Raw genomic sequence first — 17,515 nt, 5'->3', positions numbered from 1 at the left:
ACCACAGTCCCCAGCAGCACAGCCCCGCAGCCCGGTGCAGGTAACCCGGACTCCAGCCCACCCCCGGCCTTCCTGCCAGGGACAATGCAGATGTGGTTGACCTTTATGATATTAAATGCTTTTATTTTCAATATTAAAAAAATCAGTTTTTAATATTAAAACAGTACTAATTTTAATCAAAAAACCCCTAAGGTACAGTCTACTGAGAAACCCTTCCTAGCCCTACACCCCCCAGACACTGGACTCAGTACCAGTCCCAAGTGCCTGGTGGAGTGGAGAGCTCATGTCTCGCTCATGCTCCGCCTCTCATGTCTTACACTGCACTCACACACAGGGGGGTGGGGGGGCTGGCCTGAAGCAAGTACCAAAATAGTTTTAGAAATGACTGTGCAGCCAGCACAAGTGTTAGAAAAATACTCTCTGCAAAGGGGACAGAAGGGCTGTGGAGCGGGAGGCGCAGGGCTACTGGCCCTGCGGCCCTCGCCAGTGGCACCGGGCAGACAGCTGCTGTGGGAAGGATCTCAGACCCACCCTGAAAGCTTCGGGCCCACATCCTGGGCCGAAGTGGGCAGGTCCTGCTGGACCCGTAAGTCAAAAGGTGTGGGTCTCTGCTGGGCCAGGAGTCCGGAATTCCAGCTCCTAGCTGGTGGTAGTCTGGTAGTTCTGGCCTTCCTGGTAGGAGACAAGAGGGTCAGTAGGAGGCCAGGGGAGCCCTCCGGGGCAGGTGTCACCATCCAGCCTCTCCAGGGACACAAGCGCCACCCCACCCTATCACATCTAGCACTGGCCACGAGGTGGACTGAGGCCTGGGAAGGAGCAGTGGTGACCCCACAGCAGATCAAGACAACTGGGGCGTCTGTCACACAGGCTGAGGCTGGGAAGCTACGGCCCCAGATCCCGGTAAATCTGCCACGTCTAAGTGGTCACAGTCCAAACACAGCACACGAGGACCTACAGAGTCCTTTTGGGGCTTGGGGACGGGGTCTGGAAACCAAGCCAGGGTACTAATGCCAGGCAGCCAGGCTTTGGGGCCAGGGACCAGCAGGCATCTCCCTGAGACGTCAAAGCTATTGCGCCTGGGTGAGGGCAGGAGAAACCCAAGCCTGCCACCCCCCCACAGCACCTCATTTGATCAGGATGGCGCAAGCTCGAGCCTCATCTTCAGCCAGATTCCTCAGATTCTTCTCGGATTCCTCGGACGAGCTGGGTTAGGAGCACCAGTTAGAGGGTCCAGGGCCTCGGTCCCACACCCAGATGACATAAGGGGGTGCAGTAGGAGACTGGGGTGTGGGACAGCACCTCCCATGAGCCTACCCGCCCACCTCACCCCAGGAAATCGTTCACATCTTCTACTGTGACATCTCCTGTTGTGTCCAACGTAGTGTCTGCACTGGTGGCTGAGTCGATGGACATTGGCGAGAGGGTGGCCTCAGGTGGTGCAGATGTGCCTACAGGGATGGTGGGGTGGGGAGGGAGACCGCTGCTCAGTCATTTGGGCTGTCCTAGGGTCTGGGATCCGATATAAGCTCAGACCACAGTGTGACATGGAACCAATGGGCAACACCGCCACCCAACGCTCCAGGTTCCAGGCTCCTGCTTGGCCACCTCCTCTGCAGCCCAGGCCCTGTCTGCTGTGTGGGCGCCCTGTGGCTCTGCTGCATACCCACATCTGCTGGGTGGGCGCCCTGCAGCCCTGCCGTAGCCCACGGCTGCTGTGTGGGTGCCGGGTGGCCTTGCCACACCCCCAGCCCCTCCAACAGTTCTCTTACTTCGAGCAGGACCAGGACTCCCATCACACGTCTGTGGGGCTAAGATGATGCCCGGGGTTCCGTTAGCCTGGCTCAACTTGGGGGACTCGTGAAGCCTGTAGTTGCAGAGAGAGGACTGTTATGTGGCTCGTTCTATCCTGAAGGCTACCCTAATCCAGTCAGACGGGGCTGTCCTGGGACAAGACCCAGGTGAGGGACTATACCCCACACACCGGGTTTGGGCGGCATCGCAGTGCCAGCTGATGTCCAGACAGCAAAGCGGCTCTGTGATGTCTCGGGCACTTAGGGAGAAGCGTTCAAACTCCGAGGGGGAAATCAGGTAAAAACCTGGGGCAAGGAGGGAAAAGCAGGGATGTGGCTCCAGCCAGCATCTCAGCAGGAGCACTTCCCGTGCACTCCCGACTCAGGCCCACCAGACCCCTCACCCTGGCCGTGGCGCGTGAACACGCAGGAGGCGATACCGCTGATGTCCTCCTTGCGGATACAGGAGTAGTGCACCTGGGGCCGCAGGCCGGGCACCGAGAACACGTGCACGTCACCCAGGTTCGTGAGGCAGGCCAGGCAGGTCTCGGTATAGTCCTCGCAGGCCACGCTGGTGAATGTGGCCAGGGCCGCCTTGCGCACACGACAGCCCTCATGGGCTGTCAGCTTGAACTTGGTCTTGGCACTCACTTTGGGCAGCGTGAACACCTGGCAGCCAACAGGTGACAGATGAGCAGAGCCCAGCCGGCCGGCGCCTCCCCTGGGCCGTCCCTGTGGCTGCCAGTCCTGGGCCCACCCTAAGCACAGCCTATACTTAGGCCTGTACCATTGGCCACTCTGCCTGCTTAGCCGGGGACCTTCCTGCCCCGAGATGTTCCCTTCAGCTTTATCCTGCTCCCAGAAACTGCCCAGGGCAGTGGCAAAGCCAATCACTAGCTGGCAATTCAATGACCCGTCATACCAGGAGTTTCTGCCAGAGAGGCCCGGGACTGGTGAGGTCCTGGAAATGCAGCAGGCAGAGGGTCTTTTGCTGGCCAGCAGGGGCGCCACAAGTGGTAACAGTAAGCGGGGTACAGGCAGAGGGGCTTCCAGGAGGTGCCAGGGGGTCTGGCGGTGGCGTCAGGGAAGAGCTCACCTTGAACTGTTCCTCAGAGGCAATGAGCACAGAGTGGCCGCCCTGCATGTCTGGCGCCTGTGCCAGGTCCCGTGAGGCCTCATAGGGTTCGGGCAGTGGACGGCCACGCCCATCCAACACCGCAATGGCCACCACAGGGGCGCGGTGCATCAGCTGCACCTCCTTGCCCAGAACAGCCTCCACTGCCCGCTCAGGCCTCTTCTCACCACCTGTAGCAGCCGCAGGCACCTCCAGGGCGTAGGCAAACACAGAGCCTGAGTTGGTGCCCGCCCACATGGTGGGTCCATGGTGGGTGGCTGTAGGGACACAGGTCAGTGAGCATGAGGATCCATCCCATGTTTCTTTGGTGACTGACCTCCCCTTGTACCTCTCAGTGTTGTACCCAGCTCTGTCTGGCCAACAATAGGGCCTCCATGCAAGTCATCCCACTGGGCCCCTGGTGTCTTCAATTCCATCACCCTGCAGCCTTGGCCCCAGTTCAGTAATGTACCCCCATCACGAGGCCCCGACTGACCCCCCACTCTCTAAGCCCATCACAAATCCTTGTGACAGGCTCAGAATCAGCCCCCACCCCCAGCCTGCTTCCCTCCAGCCCCTCCATTCCCACCCAGTGCGGCTGGCCAAGGTGCAGTTCACCACAGTAGCTGCCACCTGCCCCATGCCTCCTTGGGAATAGTGTGCTGAGCCCCGGAGAGGTCAGTGAACAAGTCAAAACCCAAGAGATCCCAAGGAGATCCCAGCGCTCATGCCCTGGGAAACTGAGTCTCCCTGAGACATGGCAAAGACCTCCCTGAAGCTGCCCTGTCCAATGGGGGAAGGTGCACGCACACCTTGCATGTAGTCAACCTACGTTTGATCCCTGGCATCCCAGATAGTCTCCCAAGCCCCACAAGGAGTGATTCCTGAATGCAGAGCAGGAGTAAGATCTGAGAAGCAATGGGTGTGACCCCCAAAACACATAAAAACAAAACCTTGGACAAATAAATGTCTGGGGGAGAAGAGGGAGTTTGGAGGAAATCCCTTCTCAGAGATCCAATGTCAAGCATGACCCAAGGAAGAGCACACAGACCAGCTGACTCAATAATGAACACACACAAGCGTGAGACTAGGGAGACAGTTCAGGGTGCAGGAACTCTGCATGCCTGGCACCCATGGGCCCAAGCAACCCCCAACAAAAGGCAGTGTAAACTGAGACATGGGAGCATGAGTGACAGGGACTAGGGCTGCAAGGATATGGCCTCTTGGGTGTGGCCAGTACTTCCCTGGGCAGGACCCTCCTGGAACCCACAGGATTCCCGCAGCATCCCAGCACCTCACTCCTCACACCAGGCACTCAGTGTTCCAAATGCCAGCTCAGCCTCGTGACGGCAGGGCCTGCACCCCTGCCCTGCAGACTTCAGGCTCCCTGCTTACTTCAGATACTGCTTCCCTCACCGGCCCTTACCATTGGGACGCCAGAGGGGGTGGGGGTGGGGGTGAGGGTGAGGGTGAGGGAACACAGTGCACTGATTTCCAACCTCCTGGAAGGCTCGGCCCTCCCACTCCCCACCTCCACCTGATAGGTCCCTACCTAGCCCACCAAGTCCATCGCCCCAGCCAATCCTCACCGTCTCGAAGAAACGTGTCTGCAAAGTAGAGACAGCGTACAACCCCTGAGAGGGAGTCATCGGCCGAACGGGCCTCGATGCGGCGCTGCACGGGTGTCATCTCCACATCATGGGGACAAGTCTGCTCTGCCAGCTGTGCATTGGCCTCCTGCAACTGGAGGGCCATGGGGCTCTGCATGCTCTGCTCCCCCTGCACCCCAGCCAGCCCTGCTCAGCCCAAGGCATGAGGCTGCCGAGGGGCTGGGCAGGTGAAGAAAGGCACCAGACTCCAGGCCAGCATGGCGGGCCCAGTTCCACCCCCCAGCACAGCCCAGGGAGGTGGCTCCTGGCAGCCTGACCCCAGCTCACCTTGCTGTTGGCATTGGCTGCCCGCTTCTTGCCCGAGACTCGGCTCTTGCGGATGCGCCGGAAAGACTGACGCAGCGACTTCTTGAGCGACTTCACCCGCGAGAGGGGCCCCTCCATGGCCAGGGAGTCATTGGGGTGGAGGGTGCACCTGGGGGCAGACAGGTGCTGGCTGTGCCATGGAGCTGGCACCGCAGCCTCCCGGCGGGATGCCTGGCCAAAAGACCCCGAGGTGCTTCCCCGCGGCACCCAAGCTGCCCAAGGCCACAGCCTGCCTTACGGGATCTACGAGAAGGGACTCTGGCGCGCCCTCGGCAGGCTGGATCACACACCCAGGCAGGCCCCGTGTCCTGCACTCCGGGCCACTCCCCCACGCACCTGGCCAGCACAGAGCACTTGCGCTGGTAGTCAAAGAGGCCAAAGCCATGACTAGTGCCAAAGGCCACGAGGTTCCACTCTGCATGGAGGGTGACAGCGGTGACAGCGGCTGGCGGCAGGCACTGAATCAACACACGAGGCTGGAAGCCGGCTGGCCAGGGCAGTGGTCCCGTTCGCGGGCTCAGACGCTCGTGGCCTTTCCACGTGAAGCCCTCCCGGTCCTGGAGGAGATCCACACTGGCCACGCTCACTGCCTGCTCTGACGGTGCATCACTCAGTTCCAGCACCAGCACCTGCACCGCAGCCAGGTTGGTGGAGTCAGTGCACAAGAGTCCACGTGCGCACCCGGGCCTGCCATCTCCTCCATGGCTGAGGGGGGCCCAGCACTGTCCCCAGTTCATGGACTGAGTAAGCACCTACTCAACACCCAGGTACCAGGGCCCGCACTAAGCCCCCAGTGTGGATAAAGACCTGCTGACCTCTGCCCTTCTAGATTAAAATGCACCCCCCCCCAATAAAGACTGCCTCCCCGAGCACCTTCTGCACACACAGGAACAACCCTGCCCTCCCCAGGGCTCACCAAACACCTGCCCCCATGGTCCCAAGCAGAAACCTCAGTTCACTACCTGTCACAGCCGCTCTGCCAACCCCTCCTGGAGTCCCACTCCTGCTTCTGTGCTTTTGCTGTGCTAGTTCCTCAGTGCCTCCACCAACCCCATTCGGCCCCTCCTCCAGAAAGCCCTCAGGCCTACCTGGCCCGCAGTGCCAGCCACCACCATGTGGGCCGTGTACTTGCAGAGAGCCACCTTCTGCACACCGAGCCGAGGGTCATCGCTGTAGGGGTCAAAGCAGCCCACCTGGGGATGGGATGGAGTGATGACCCCGGGCAGAGCTGGGAGCAGCCTGTAAAAGCTGGGGGAGGGGCCCACCTTGCGGAAGGGTGGCCAGTCGTCCTCCGCAGCCTGGGCCAGACTGTCGCTGTGCTCGCAGTCTGTCTGGAAGAGGCCGGCTGTGCTCAGCTTGTACAGAGGCCGCAGCGCCACGCCAGAGGCATCCCAGAAACGCACGGTGCCATCTTCATGGCTGTAGGGAGGGGACCGTCAGGCCCTGCGCACCCTTCCCTGTACCCACTCAGCACCAGCTCTACCACCCGCTCCAAATGCCACCCTGATGCCCACTGCAGACAGCAGCCAGGACACATCCTCTGCAAAGGACACAAGTCGAGTGCCCCCTCCATGCCAGCCTCAGGGGCTATGTGTACCCAAGCCCTTCACACGAGATGGGAAAGTGTGGGAATGACCACCAGCGTGATGGGCAGACAGTGGGGGGAGGCACAGTGGACAGGGGGCCTCTGTAGCACCTGGAGCCCCGTGGGGCATACAGAGCAGAGGTTGTTCCTTTGTTCTGAAGCGGATTCGGTGGTGTTCAGGCCACTCCTGGCAGTGCTCAGGAGATCCTATTACATAGCACCCAGGTAGGCGAGGTGCAAGGCAAGGGCCTGACCCGTTATTTGATCTCTCCAGTCCCAGAACAAAAGATTCAGCTGGGTCATAAAGTGGTGATGTCAGCAGAGCAATGGGAAGACAGGGAAGCTGAGCGGCAGGGCAGGGATGTGAAGGGGAAACAGCAGGGAAATGCGGCTCCGCCATGGACAGGGCTGAGGGCCCAGGCCAATTGGGCTGTGGTAGGAGCCGGAGGCGGGAGGAGTGAAGAATGTATGTTTGTGGGGCTGGGTGGGACACCTCAAGGGCCAAAAAGGAGACAGGAGATAAAGAGCGAGTCAGAGGCCTGAGGGTCCCAGAGCTGGCAGGTATCGGGGCAGGGCAGGAAGTCAGGGCCTGAGTCACCGGGCACGTCAGCACCCGCCAGGCCCAGTCAGGCTCTCCAGCAGCTGCCCTGGGCAGCTCAGCGTGGGCCAGCCCAGATTTTCCGGTCCCAGCACAGGAAAGGTGGGCGGAGCCCAGTTCCAAGCCAAAAGGCAGGGCAGGATGGGGCAGGGCCTGGGACTCTTCATGGATCCACCCTGCAGGGCAGGCTACCTGGTCCCAGCAGAGCCCAGGTCAGAGGGCACAACAGTGTTTGCCAGGCCCAGGATGAGTTCTGCTGTCCACAAGGGTAGCACCAAGTCCTGCTTGTCCCCTCTCCCCTGCCCCCGCGCGCACACACACGTGTTCCCATCACAACTATGCCTGTCTATGAGACACACATGTCTGCCTACCCAGTCAGCAACAGCCCTCGCTGCAATGGCTCCTGGGCCAGGTTCCGGCCACCAGTGATGGGCCAGCTCTGGAAGAGAGAGGCAATGACGGAAGTGAGAGGTCAGGACGAATACCTTCTCCCTGGCACACTGGGTATGGCACCCTGAGCCCACCTGCCCCCAAGTCCCCCCAGACACCTGCTTGATTATCCTCCACAGTTTCTGCCCTGGCGGTGACCCCACTTTCCCACAAAGGCCACCGAATGTCTCAGACACACACCAAGGCACTGGAGGCAGGCGGAGGGCTCTGCTGCTCGCCCACACTCAGTATGCGGGCCCACAGCTTGGCGGGAACATTGGCAACATGGGCTGAGCAGGTAATAGCAGATGAGTGCAGAGGAGCCAGGTAGGGAGCGGGCACAGCTGGCCAGCCAGGGGTCTGCAGGTCCAATACTACCAGCTCCTCTTCGAGCAGCACGGCCAGGGCCTGGGGCTCATCAAATTCTGTGGGGTGAGAAGAGGCTAAGTGCCGTCACAGGTGGCACCAGGCACAGGGCGGGGAGGCCAGGACACGCACCATCCTCAGGCCGCGTGCTATGCACCGTGAAGAAGTCAATGACACGGGAGGTAAAGTCCAGTGTCACCAGAGTCTCGGCCCGGAGCACACTGACACAGTGGCGGTCGCCATAGCTGGCACGGGGCATGCCTCCACTGAAGATGATAAAGTGGCCCCTGCGTGAGGAAGGAATCACCTGAGCTTCGAGGGCGAGAGGAGACACTGCCCATGCCCAGAAACCACGTCCTGGGGACCCCAAGCTCATGCGTCTACCCTGCCCCGCCCACAGTCCTGCCCCACACGCCAGATTCAGCTTCCCACCTACCCCGATTCACAGCTTCGCCACAGAATCTTGTTGATGGCTTTACAGGGGAAAGGGCCTGGTGGGGCAGGGGGGTGGGGAGTGGAGGGTGGCAGCATCAGGCCCACTTGCCCATGGGCAACAAGAGAGCCCAGCCACATTTTTCACTGCTCTGCCACGCCCACCACGTTCATCAGTTTTCCCTTACAGGTGCTTCCTGCCTCCCTGAGGATCCACCACCCTGTAAGTCTCACCTTCTCGGGTCTATATGGCGCCGCTGCCTTCTGCAGTCCTCCTGGACAACCCCCCACCCCAAGGCCAGGCAGCCCCTGTATCCAGGCCAGGGCTCACCTGTCTACCCCATGTCCAGACAGTGGGGGCAGTCCCCACTCACCATAGGGCGTAGTGGCTGCGGCGGGCTGTGCAGTAGGGGAGCTGCCATCGGCCGACCAGATGGCGTAGCTGCCATCACTGTGTGAGCTGACCAGTGTGTGGCCACCACGCTCCCAGCACAGGCTCTCCAGCTGCTGTGGGGCAGGGGCACAAGAGTGAGAGAGGCAGCGGGGGTGAGCCTGACCTCAGCACTGGCCTCGTCCACATACCTGGTTCCCTAGGAAGACGCGCTCTGCACACTGTGCGGCCTGGTTCCAGATGACCAGCAGACCCCGACTGTAGCCTATGAGGATCTTATTGGGGTCCCGCAGGTGTCCCTGGAGCGATTCCACAGGGCCCAGTGCCTTCCCGCACCGGTAATCATCTGGTACACTGCAGACGGAACCCAGGTGAGCCAGCAAGACACTGCCGGGCAGGGGGTGGGTGCTAGGAAGTGGGCCTGCCTCTCACCTTCGCAGAACCTCGTCTGGGCTCAGTGTCCGCCCCTCCAACAGCATCAGGGTGGGAATATCCAGGAAGCAGACAGTGCCACCCTCGGTACCCAGGGCTGCCATGTTGCCTGCAGCCACCAGTAAGACCACTGTGACTCGGGCGAGACTCAGGGGGCCGCTGCAGGGGACAGGGAAAAGAGTGAAGAGTCCATCTAACCTGCTAAGAGGGGCGTGCAGGGGCTGGGTCAACTGGGAGCTCATTCCTGCTCCTCTGCGCTCACTGGGGCCTAATTATCAAGTGGGCTGGCATGCAGGGAAGGCGACAGTGGTGGCTACAGGCATCATAATTAGCTTGCTCAATTATTCATCAGGATGGCAGCAGGGAGAAGAATAAAAATAGGATCCCTGGGTCTTGGAAATGGGGTCCTGAACTCCTCCCACCCACCAGGAGGGGTAGCAGGAACCAGGCCACCTCTGAACAGGGCCAGAAGTAGTAGGACACACTCAGAAACCCTGCTGCCAGCCCACAGAATTCTCTGACTTGGCACGAGACTGCCCCTGCTAGAGCCAGGAGACCCTCAGAATCCAGCTCTGGTTCTGGGCTGGCTGGCTGGGGTCTCCCCCAAATACAGGCATAAGGGCCGGAGCAACAATGCAAAGGGCTAACATGTGCTCTGCATGTAGGAGGCTTGGGGTTCGATTCCTAGGACCACACTGGGTCCCCCGAGAGCGAGTCAGGAATAATCCCTGAGCACCACCAAGTGTCATGCCACAACGAACAAACAAAACACACAAAAGACACAGAACTAAGCCAGGCAGGAGCAGTACAAGCACCATGCTGAGCCCAGAGAAGCATCCGGGGACACACAGGACTCAGGTCTGGGGCCAGGGAGGGAGAGGCCCTTGACAGTTTAACGAGGGCTCCAGGCATTCTGCTGCTGCCAAGGTGGCGTGCTGAGCCCGCATCCATCACACTGCACTCCATAACCTGTGGCAGGTCACCCGCCCTCAGGGGAAGCATGGGGAGGAGTCTGCGACACAATGCCAGCTCTCCTGTCTTGCCTCTCCTAGTGCCCAAGCTCTGATGGACTCAGTGGTTCCTCGGTCCAAGTCCACAAAATCCACAGGAACATTTTAGCCAGGCAGGTACAAACGCAGCCTCTGAAACCTGGGCCCGGCTCCGTGAAGCAGCCCCTGTATGCAGTCCCTGGGGCAGCATCTGTTTCCCCCTCACCCCCCAGCCCCAGCCTCCTGTGCCCAGCAGCTGGTCCTCCAGTACCTGGTTCCATCAAAGCTGGGCCGGGCGGGTGGCTGGAAGCTGCACACCTGCTCCAGGCGGGCACAGCTGCTGTGGTGGGCAATCTCCCAGAGGTGCAGGCTGCTGTCATCCAGCAGTGTCAGGAGGCGGCCCTGCAAGGCGGGCAGAGGTAAGACGAGGCTGGCCTGGGGAACACGAGGACCAGGGGGACAGCTACAGCTGCAGAGGCTCACCTGGCCAGACAGGAAGTGAATCTGGGTGACCGTGGCTGTGTCTCGGTGCAGGCCAGCAAACTCCACACCAGGAGCACCGTAGCTGAGGGCAACGGGTCAAGGCAGAAACTAGCAGCACAACAGGAATCAGAGCGCAGGGCGTTGCAACGGCCCCGGTCTGCCCTGTCCTGCAGGAGCGCTCTGTGGCCACAGCCCTGTACATGCTCCTACACCCCCACCCTAGCCCAGGTTCCGTTCAGGTTCCGAAGGCAGAGCTACTGTCCACGGACGGGGCCAGCTGCAGGTGTCCGTGTGCTGGGGCCGTGCAGCACTTCAGTGTCCAGGCTGCTTCCTCCCACAGCAGGTCCGGGGCCTGCTCGGCTGCTTTACAGGCGAGTACAAAGAGGATGGTGACCGACACCAAGAGCCCAGTCAGTGTGAGAGGCCCGCGTCCCTGTCCCAATGGACAGCAAGCCAGCGAGGCCCAAGTGGCCCAAGGAGGAAGGGCTGGGGAGGGGTCAGCCATGTTGCCCAGCGACAATATCGGTTGCCTGGAGCTCGAGTTGAGATTCCCTGCAGGAGCTTTGGAAAATACAAGACAAGGGGGACAAAAGAGGGGGCAGGAGCGACTGGGCAGGAACCAGGGTCACCAAGGAGACACAGCCAGGCCTGAGGGGGAGGGGCAGACTCTTCCCTCTCAGCCAGGGACATATTCTCCAGCCTCAGTTTCCCAACCTTGGGGCCTGGGCTATGGTGGTCTAGGGGCTGGTGTTTCGAAGCTGCCTCAAGCTCAGGCCCCTCAGAACCAGTGTGTAAGCAAGCGTGCAGTTGACGGAGGTGTCCTCAGCTGCTGGACTATAACACACAGGTGGGCTGCAGGCCAGGAGGAGGGTGTCCCCCCAGTGCCTCTGGGACTCATGGCAAAGGAGGGGGGCACAGAGCCCACCCACCTACATGAGCAGAAAGCAGCTCAGCGACCACAGGCTGGATGCCATCTCCTCATGGCCAGTGGCCCCAATCCTGCGGGGTGAGAGGGTGGTGGGCGGAGGGTCTCCCGCCCCTTCTTTAGGCACCAGCTCACTTCCCCCAGACTGATGTCTCTGACGAGGGGGACACAAGGATGGGGTGGGCAACTCTCAGTGAGCAGCTACCAGCCAGACCCCGCACCTCTGTGTCCCCCTCCCAGGAACCTTGCCCTGAGCAGTGAGGGTGAGCTTCCCCCCAGAAAGCAAGAAGGCTTTCAGCTGCCTGCTCACCCCCACCCCACCCCCACCCCAGGCCGGAGGGGGGAGGGGGGTAATGCCCGCTTTGTGCTGTTCACATGGCCCATTGTGTAGCTGCCAGCATCCAGGTGGGGGCCGTGCTGCGCCTGCCACACTGAGCCTGGCACCAGTCCCACCACCAAAAGCATGTATCTTCACACTGGCACACATGCATGTGTCCTATATCCAGGGTAAGGTCTGCTCCCTAACTCAGCCCACCCACCTCCTCTGCACGCAAGCGTACCCAGGTCCCTAGCTGGCATCTTTAGTCAGACCAATGGAGGAAGGAGGGTCGCCTAGGTAATTGGCTCACTGAAGTGTAGTAAGGGACAGCTGTGGCCACAGTGAGACCTCTCTCTCCTCCCTGCCCCCCGGGCCACACACACTCCTATCCACCCCATCACCATCATCTCTGCCAGGACTTTCCCAGCAAAGAAGATGCATCCACCTCCACCAGACTCCTGGCACCTGTTGGGGCTTCCAAGGCCAGGCCCCAGTGCCCCAGGAACCTGACACACAGAGGGCCTTGTGACTTGGACAGGTGGTGAAGGATACATCTTGATGGCCCCAGACTTGGTGCCAATTGCCATGATTCGAAGCTCAGAGTCAAAAGCCAAGGCACTGGGCTGGTTGGGGAAGCCATGCTCCACAGTCTGCGGGAAAGGGGAAGGCACTCAAACAGGCACAGCTGCCCCGGCCCACCTTGAGGACCACGCCAAGGCAGTCTCCAGGCCCTGCCACTGCTTGTGCCCTCTCCCACCCCCACCCCCCCACACTCTGGGCATCAATCTTCTGGACTCTTGAAATGGGCAGTCAAGCCCCCAGGCAGCCCCTGCTCTGGCACAGAGGGCTTCCCCTCCTAAGAGCCCCTCCCTCAAAACACCCAGGTCCACCCACTGTGTCCAGAGCGGCAAACATGGAGAATAAGGCCCACTAAGGTACTGCCATGGTGGCACCACTCCAGAGGCCCACGCTGGAGCTGGGAGGCAGCACGGGGCCATGTGAAGCCAGTGGCTCTCCCTGAGGTCCCACACAATGGTCAGAGGCACACACCCAGATCAGAAGGCAGATAGGGACACTGAGGCCCAGACAGAGAAAGTTTCTGCCCAGTCCCTAAAGTTGTCCTCCACCACCAAGTCCTAGGACCCCCAACTGGGAGCCAGGCATCAGGAATCCCCCTGGACCTGGGTAGGGGGCTGATGTATGCACTGGGAGTGCTAATGACCAATTCCCACGGGGTCCCTGTACTAATGGGGCCAGTCCCAGCATGAGTCTGTCCACCCAGACTGCATTTATTCCTTCCTCCCGCCTGACTCCTGCTCTCCTCCGTTTGCCCACTCACCCCAGAAGTTCCTACTCGTCCCCCAGACCTGGCCGGGGCGGAGGGATCCTCCTAGGAGTCTGCACGGAACTTCAATATGGGACATGAGTGAGCCATCACCACCTCCTGTCCAAGCCTCAGAAAGACACTCACTCTGTCAGAAACACTGGTCCCCAGACCTGCTACATCAACCTCCCTCCTGCTTCAGTCCACTCCAGAAGGGATGGAGCCCTCAGGACAGCTGGCTTCTCCAAGCCAGTTTCCCAGCAGTTTCCTCAGGCATTGCGGGCAGAACAGCCGATCTGGCCGGGGGAGCAGGAGGCTGCCCTTTCCCAACAGCATGGCAATGCCCATGCTGGACCCAATATCTGGCCAGTTCCACCTCTACTCAGGACCTCCCGAAGCTCCCAGCTAACTCAGCAGCCAAGCCAAGTCCTCACCCATTCTCCACTGGGTAAGGAGAGTGGACTCCAGGCACAGTCCCTTGCATGCACTGTCCCTCTAGCTGGAAGCTTCACAGTACTTCCATTTGGGCTCCTTTTTACTGCTCAGGTTTCAGCTCAGTCAATTCCTCACAGGCTCCCAGAAGCTCTGGCTGTAGCGGTCATGCATGTCCCCTCACTCCATGATCTCAACCTACTTTATTCCCATCACACAGCCCCAGCCAAACTGCTGTACATCCTCCTCTCTTGTTTTGGCTTCATTCTCTGGCCCTTGCGGGAAGAGGTGCTTGTCCCTCTGAGCCACGGTGGTCTTCCACAGCCTAGAAGGAACCTCCCAGCCTCGAGGCAGGCGCTCAGTCGGTATCACCTGACACAGAGCAGGCACCCCACAAGCAGCCTGCAAGCAGGGTGTGAACCCAAACCTAAGCTCTCCAGGACTCTTCCCCTACTTGGAAATCCTGGGGTCCTAGTGTTTGGGGCTTTATTTTGGGAAGGGGAGGACACAACCTGTGTGCTCAGGAAGTCTGGGGGGAGGGCTGGGGGGGGGCAGAGATTAAACCCAGGTTTCTGCATGCTGAGCATGTGCTCCAGCCCGCACTATTCTTCAGGGATCACCAAGTTCTTGCCACTCAAAATGGGGTGTCATCCCCTCAGCAGTGCTTCTGCCACGCAGGGCCGGCCAGGGGAATCAAGCCTCTGCACCGTCTACCTCAGCTGTGCATGTCACAGCCCACTTAGCGGGTGAGGAATGACACCTTAGCCCAAAGCTGGCTCTGCGAGGCAGGGGCACCAATTCCCCCGTGGGACCCTCAGGCCCCTGCCAAGTTTATGGTTCCTGAGCCTGAAGGTCCAGGCAGTCCTCGGAAATATCGCCTGTCCCAGCACTGCAGGCCCAAAGTCCCGAGCTTCTCCCAGACAAGCCTCTTCTCTGGAACCAGAGCAGACGCTCCAAAACTCCTTGCCCTTCAAAGCAGCAAGTGAAGCGCCAGGGATGAGGCTCGATGGCAGAGCACTTGTCATGCACATGTGAGTCCTGGGTTCAACTCCCGGCACTGCAAAAACAGGGGCCAGCAGCTGGCACAGTGGTCAGGGCACATCCCTAGCATGTATCTAGCCCCGGTTCAATCCACATGGCCTTCTGAGTGCCACTTAGGGTAGTCTGGAAGCCGTGGGGTACAGCGGGGTTGGCTCAGTACAGCTGGGTGTAGAGCCCCTCCCCCCAGCACCACATGGGAGCCCGATTCCCCGCCTCCAACTCCACCCCACAAACAAGAATTTTAAAAAAGCTACAGTCGAATCCCACGGACAAAAGACACCACCAAAGCAAAGGTCCGTGGCTCACTGTGACTTTGGGCCAGCTGTCACAGCCCTCTGAGCCTTACTTTTCTCACCTGTTTGGGGGGCTAGTTGGGTGGGCAGGGTTGGACGGGCAGAAGTCTTGTGGGTGGAAGGCAGGCAGACCGCACAGGCGGCCGTGCAAGAGGCAGGCTCTCTGCTGGCACACGCCAACGGGGCTGAGCAGCCCTCGCCACCCCACAGTCAGAGGCAGTTCACCGACCCAGGTGACTCGGCAGCCAGAGACTAGGCCGGGGGTCACGTGGCCCCATTTCCTAGCCAGGGAAACTGAGGTCCCACGACTGGCAAGCAGTGGAGCCCGGAGCCTGACGTCGCCCCACAGTGAGGCAGGACCAGGCGAAGCCCGGGAGGTGGGGGCAGGGCGGAGGGGCGAGGAGAGTTCCCGGCCCCACCCCCAACATCTGCCTCCACTCCTCACCTCTGGGGCCGGCCGGGGTGCGAAAGCCGAACAAAGCAGGCCCTGGGGCAGGGCTGGGCAGGGGCGCCCAGAGGCCCGAGAGCGCGGCGGGGAGCGAGCGAGGGTCCCCGAGAAGGCGCACGGGGGGAGGCAGCGGCAGGGCGAGGGCGCAGGCGGAGGGGCGCGAGCGCCTGGACGCGCAGGTAGGCGGAGGCCGGCGGGGCCCGGGCCGGCGCGGCCCAGACACCCGGAGACGGACCCGGAAAGTCCGCGAGCGCAACCTGGACCCGCCCGGCGTCCGAGCGCCGCTGAGCGGAGGCGCGGCAAAGTGGGGCCCGCGCAGGGGCGCCCGGCCCGCGGCCCGCCCGGCCCGCGCCCCCTCCCCCTGCGCCCGACGTGGCTCGGGTCGACGGCCTCCGGCTGGCCCCTCGCACCCCCCGCGCCCTCCCGGGCCGCCGGCGCACCTTGTTGAAGGCGAAGAGGTCCTGTTTGAGCTTCTCGCGCTGCGGGTCTGCACCCTGCCGCCGGAACCGAAACTTCATCATCTTGCGTCCGGCCCAGGCGCCGCCGCCCTCAGGATGCGCCGCGCGGCCCCGCGGTCCTGAGGCGCGGGCGGGGCGCCAGGCGGCCCGGGCGCGGGCGTGCAGGGCGGGGCCTCCGCGGAGGGTGGGTGCGACTGACGCGCCGCCGGGCCAATGGGTGCACTCGGGCCCCCTCGCCCCACCCCTGCCGGTCAGACAATGGGGGAAACCGGGCCCCCGGGTTCGGCCGGGCTCGCCAAAGGACACCGCCGAGCATGCGCCCCCGCGCGGGGTCTGCCGGGATTTGTGGTCCACGAGCCGAGCTCCAGCGTGGGCGACGGGGAGCAAACTTCGGAGTGGGTCAGAGAGACTTTTCCCAACTTGGACGAAGCTTTTTCCTCTTCCAACCGGTAAGCGACGCGGCTCTGTCTCAAAAATCAAGGGTCTGTTTGGCTTCACTTTCCCCATCTATAATTTTCCACTTACCCGGTTATTGGCAACTAGTGTTTGGTCTACGTTTTTTTTTTTTTAGGGGGGAGGTACGGGGAGACGTGCAGGGGGAACACACCCTGCGATGCTCAGCGTTACTCCTGGCTCTGCACTCAGGAATCGTTCCTGGCAATGATCGGGGATGCCGAGGATCGAACCCGATCAGGTCAGCCGCGTGCAAGCGCCCCACCGGCCGTACTATCGCTCCGGCCCTTGCAAGATGGTGTTTTACCAGCTACCGGAGTCTACTTGGAAGCGTTCGCTAGCCAGAGATACGGCCACCTCCGTGCTTTAGCACTAGATGTGTGGTCAGTCAGGAATGCTTTCCTCAGCCCCCAGGGGAACTCCTACACATCCTTCAGGACCTGATGCAAAAAACTGCGTGATCACTGAAGTTTCACACAGAAATTTTTTCGCAGTTCCCATCAGCCCCAAAGAGGAACAAGTCCCCTCTGCAAAGAACGGGGCCGTCCACAGGAAGTGTGACAGCAAGTCCTGAGATTGGAGTTGGGCTTGTCCAGAGCTGGGGGATGGGCCTGGCCTGCAGGGAACAGTATATAAACAAAGCTGTGCCCGACCTCCACGCTCAGAGGGACTATCAGCCCGTGCTACAGTCCTCCCTTTCTCCTCTGCATAATGGCCTTGAAGCCAAACCTCTCCTTCCAGACCGCACAGGGCCGCCTGAACGCAGGGCAGGTCAGCGCTCCCACAAGTTCACACTGGGTTGGATGGGAAGAGAGGAATGTGGGTGGGGAGCGAGAGGTGAGAGGAGGGAAGAAGATGGCAACAATAGCAAAGCTTAAGAGTGCAGGCACTATTCAAACCGGGTTTCAACTGATTTAGTGTTCTCAGCAGTTCTATGAGGACAAACTACAACACTGTAACAATGATATCTAGGAGCAGAAGGGATAGGACAGGCACGCAGGCAACCCAGGCTTGACCCCAGCACCTTTCATGGTCCCCTGAGCTCTACCAGAAATGGTCCCTGAGTGCAAAGCCAGAGTAAGCCCTGAGTACTGGGTGTGCCCCCAAAAAAAACAATATTTAGCTTTACAGAGGAGGAGGCAAAACAGATGGGCAAAGAGCCAGGTCCTTTCTAACTTGAATTATAGACAGAGCTGGCCACCTCAGGTCCAGGTTTGGCAGCTAAGGCAACTCTATC

The 17,515-nt window shown here is 60.8% G+C and overlaps 1 protein-coding gene across 2 annotated transcripts; it reads right to left on the bottom strand.

The window, feature by feature from the left end:
- Nucleotides 1-534: 534 nt before the first annotated feature.
- On the bottom strand, nt 535-15,992 carry LLGL1 (LLGL scribble cell polarity complex component 1). Of its 2 annotated transcripts, none has more exons than XM_055136662.1 (23): nt 15,808-15,992; nt 12,382-12,479; nt 10,586-10,667; nt 10,374-10,504; nt 9,114-9,272; nt 8,873-9,035; nt 8,665-8,794; nt 8,295-8,349; nt 7,991-8,145; nt 7,694-7,917; nt 7,435-7,502; nt 6,146-6,299; nt 5,969-6,073; nt 5,217-5,509; nt 4,842-4,989; nt 4,494-4,647; nt 2,887-3,182; nt 2,195-2,459; nt 1,982-2,096; nt 1,770-1,864; nt 1,328-1,448; nt 1,124-1,203; nt 535-672 (listed from the first exon to the last, which is right to left on the bottom strand). In XM_055136662.1, exons 1-22 carry the CDS (start codon nt 15,886-15,888, stop codon nt 1,125-1,127), a joined length of 3,171 nt encoding a protein of 1,056 aa, XP_054992637.1. In that variant the 5' UTR covers nt 15,889-15,992; the 3' UTR covers nt 535-672; nt 1,124. The 2 variants fall into 2 exon arrangements, with proteins under 2 accessions (XP_054992637.1, XP_054992636.1); XM_055136661.1 differs by having other exon boundaries at nt 8,665-8,797; nt 15,808-15,991.
- Nucleotides 15,993-17,515: the final 1,523 nt, after the last annotated feature.

The sequence above is a fragment of the Sorex araneus genome, chromosome 4 (genome assembly GCF_027595985.1).
Source record: "Sorex araneus isolate mSorAra2 chromosome 4, mSorAra2.pri, whole genome shotgun sequence".
In the NCBI taxonomy this organism is placed as follows: domain Eukaryota; kingdom Metazoa; phylum Chordata; class Mammalia; order Eulipotyphla; family Soricidae; genus Sorex; species Sorex araneus.
Note: the sequence above shows the minus strand (reverse complement) of the source record. Positions and strands in the feature narration are given on the sequence as shown.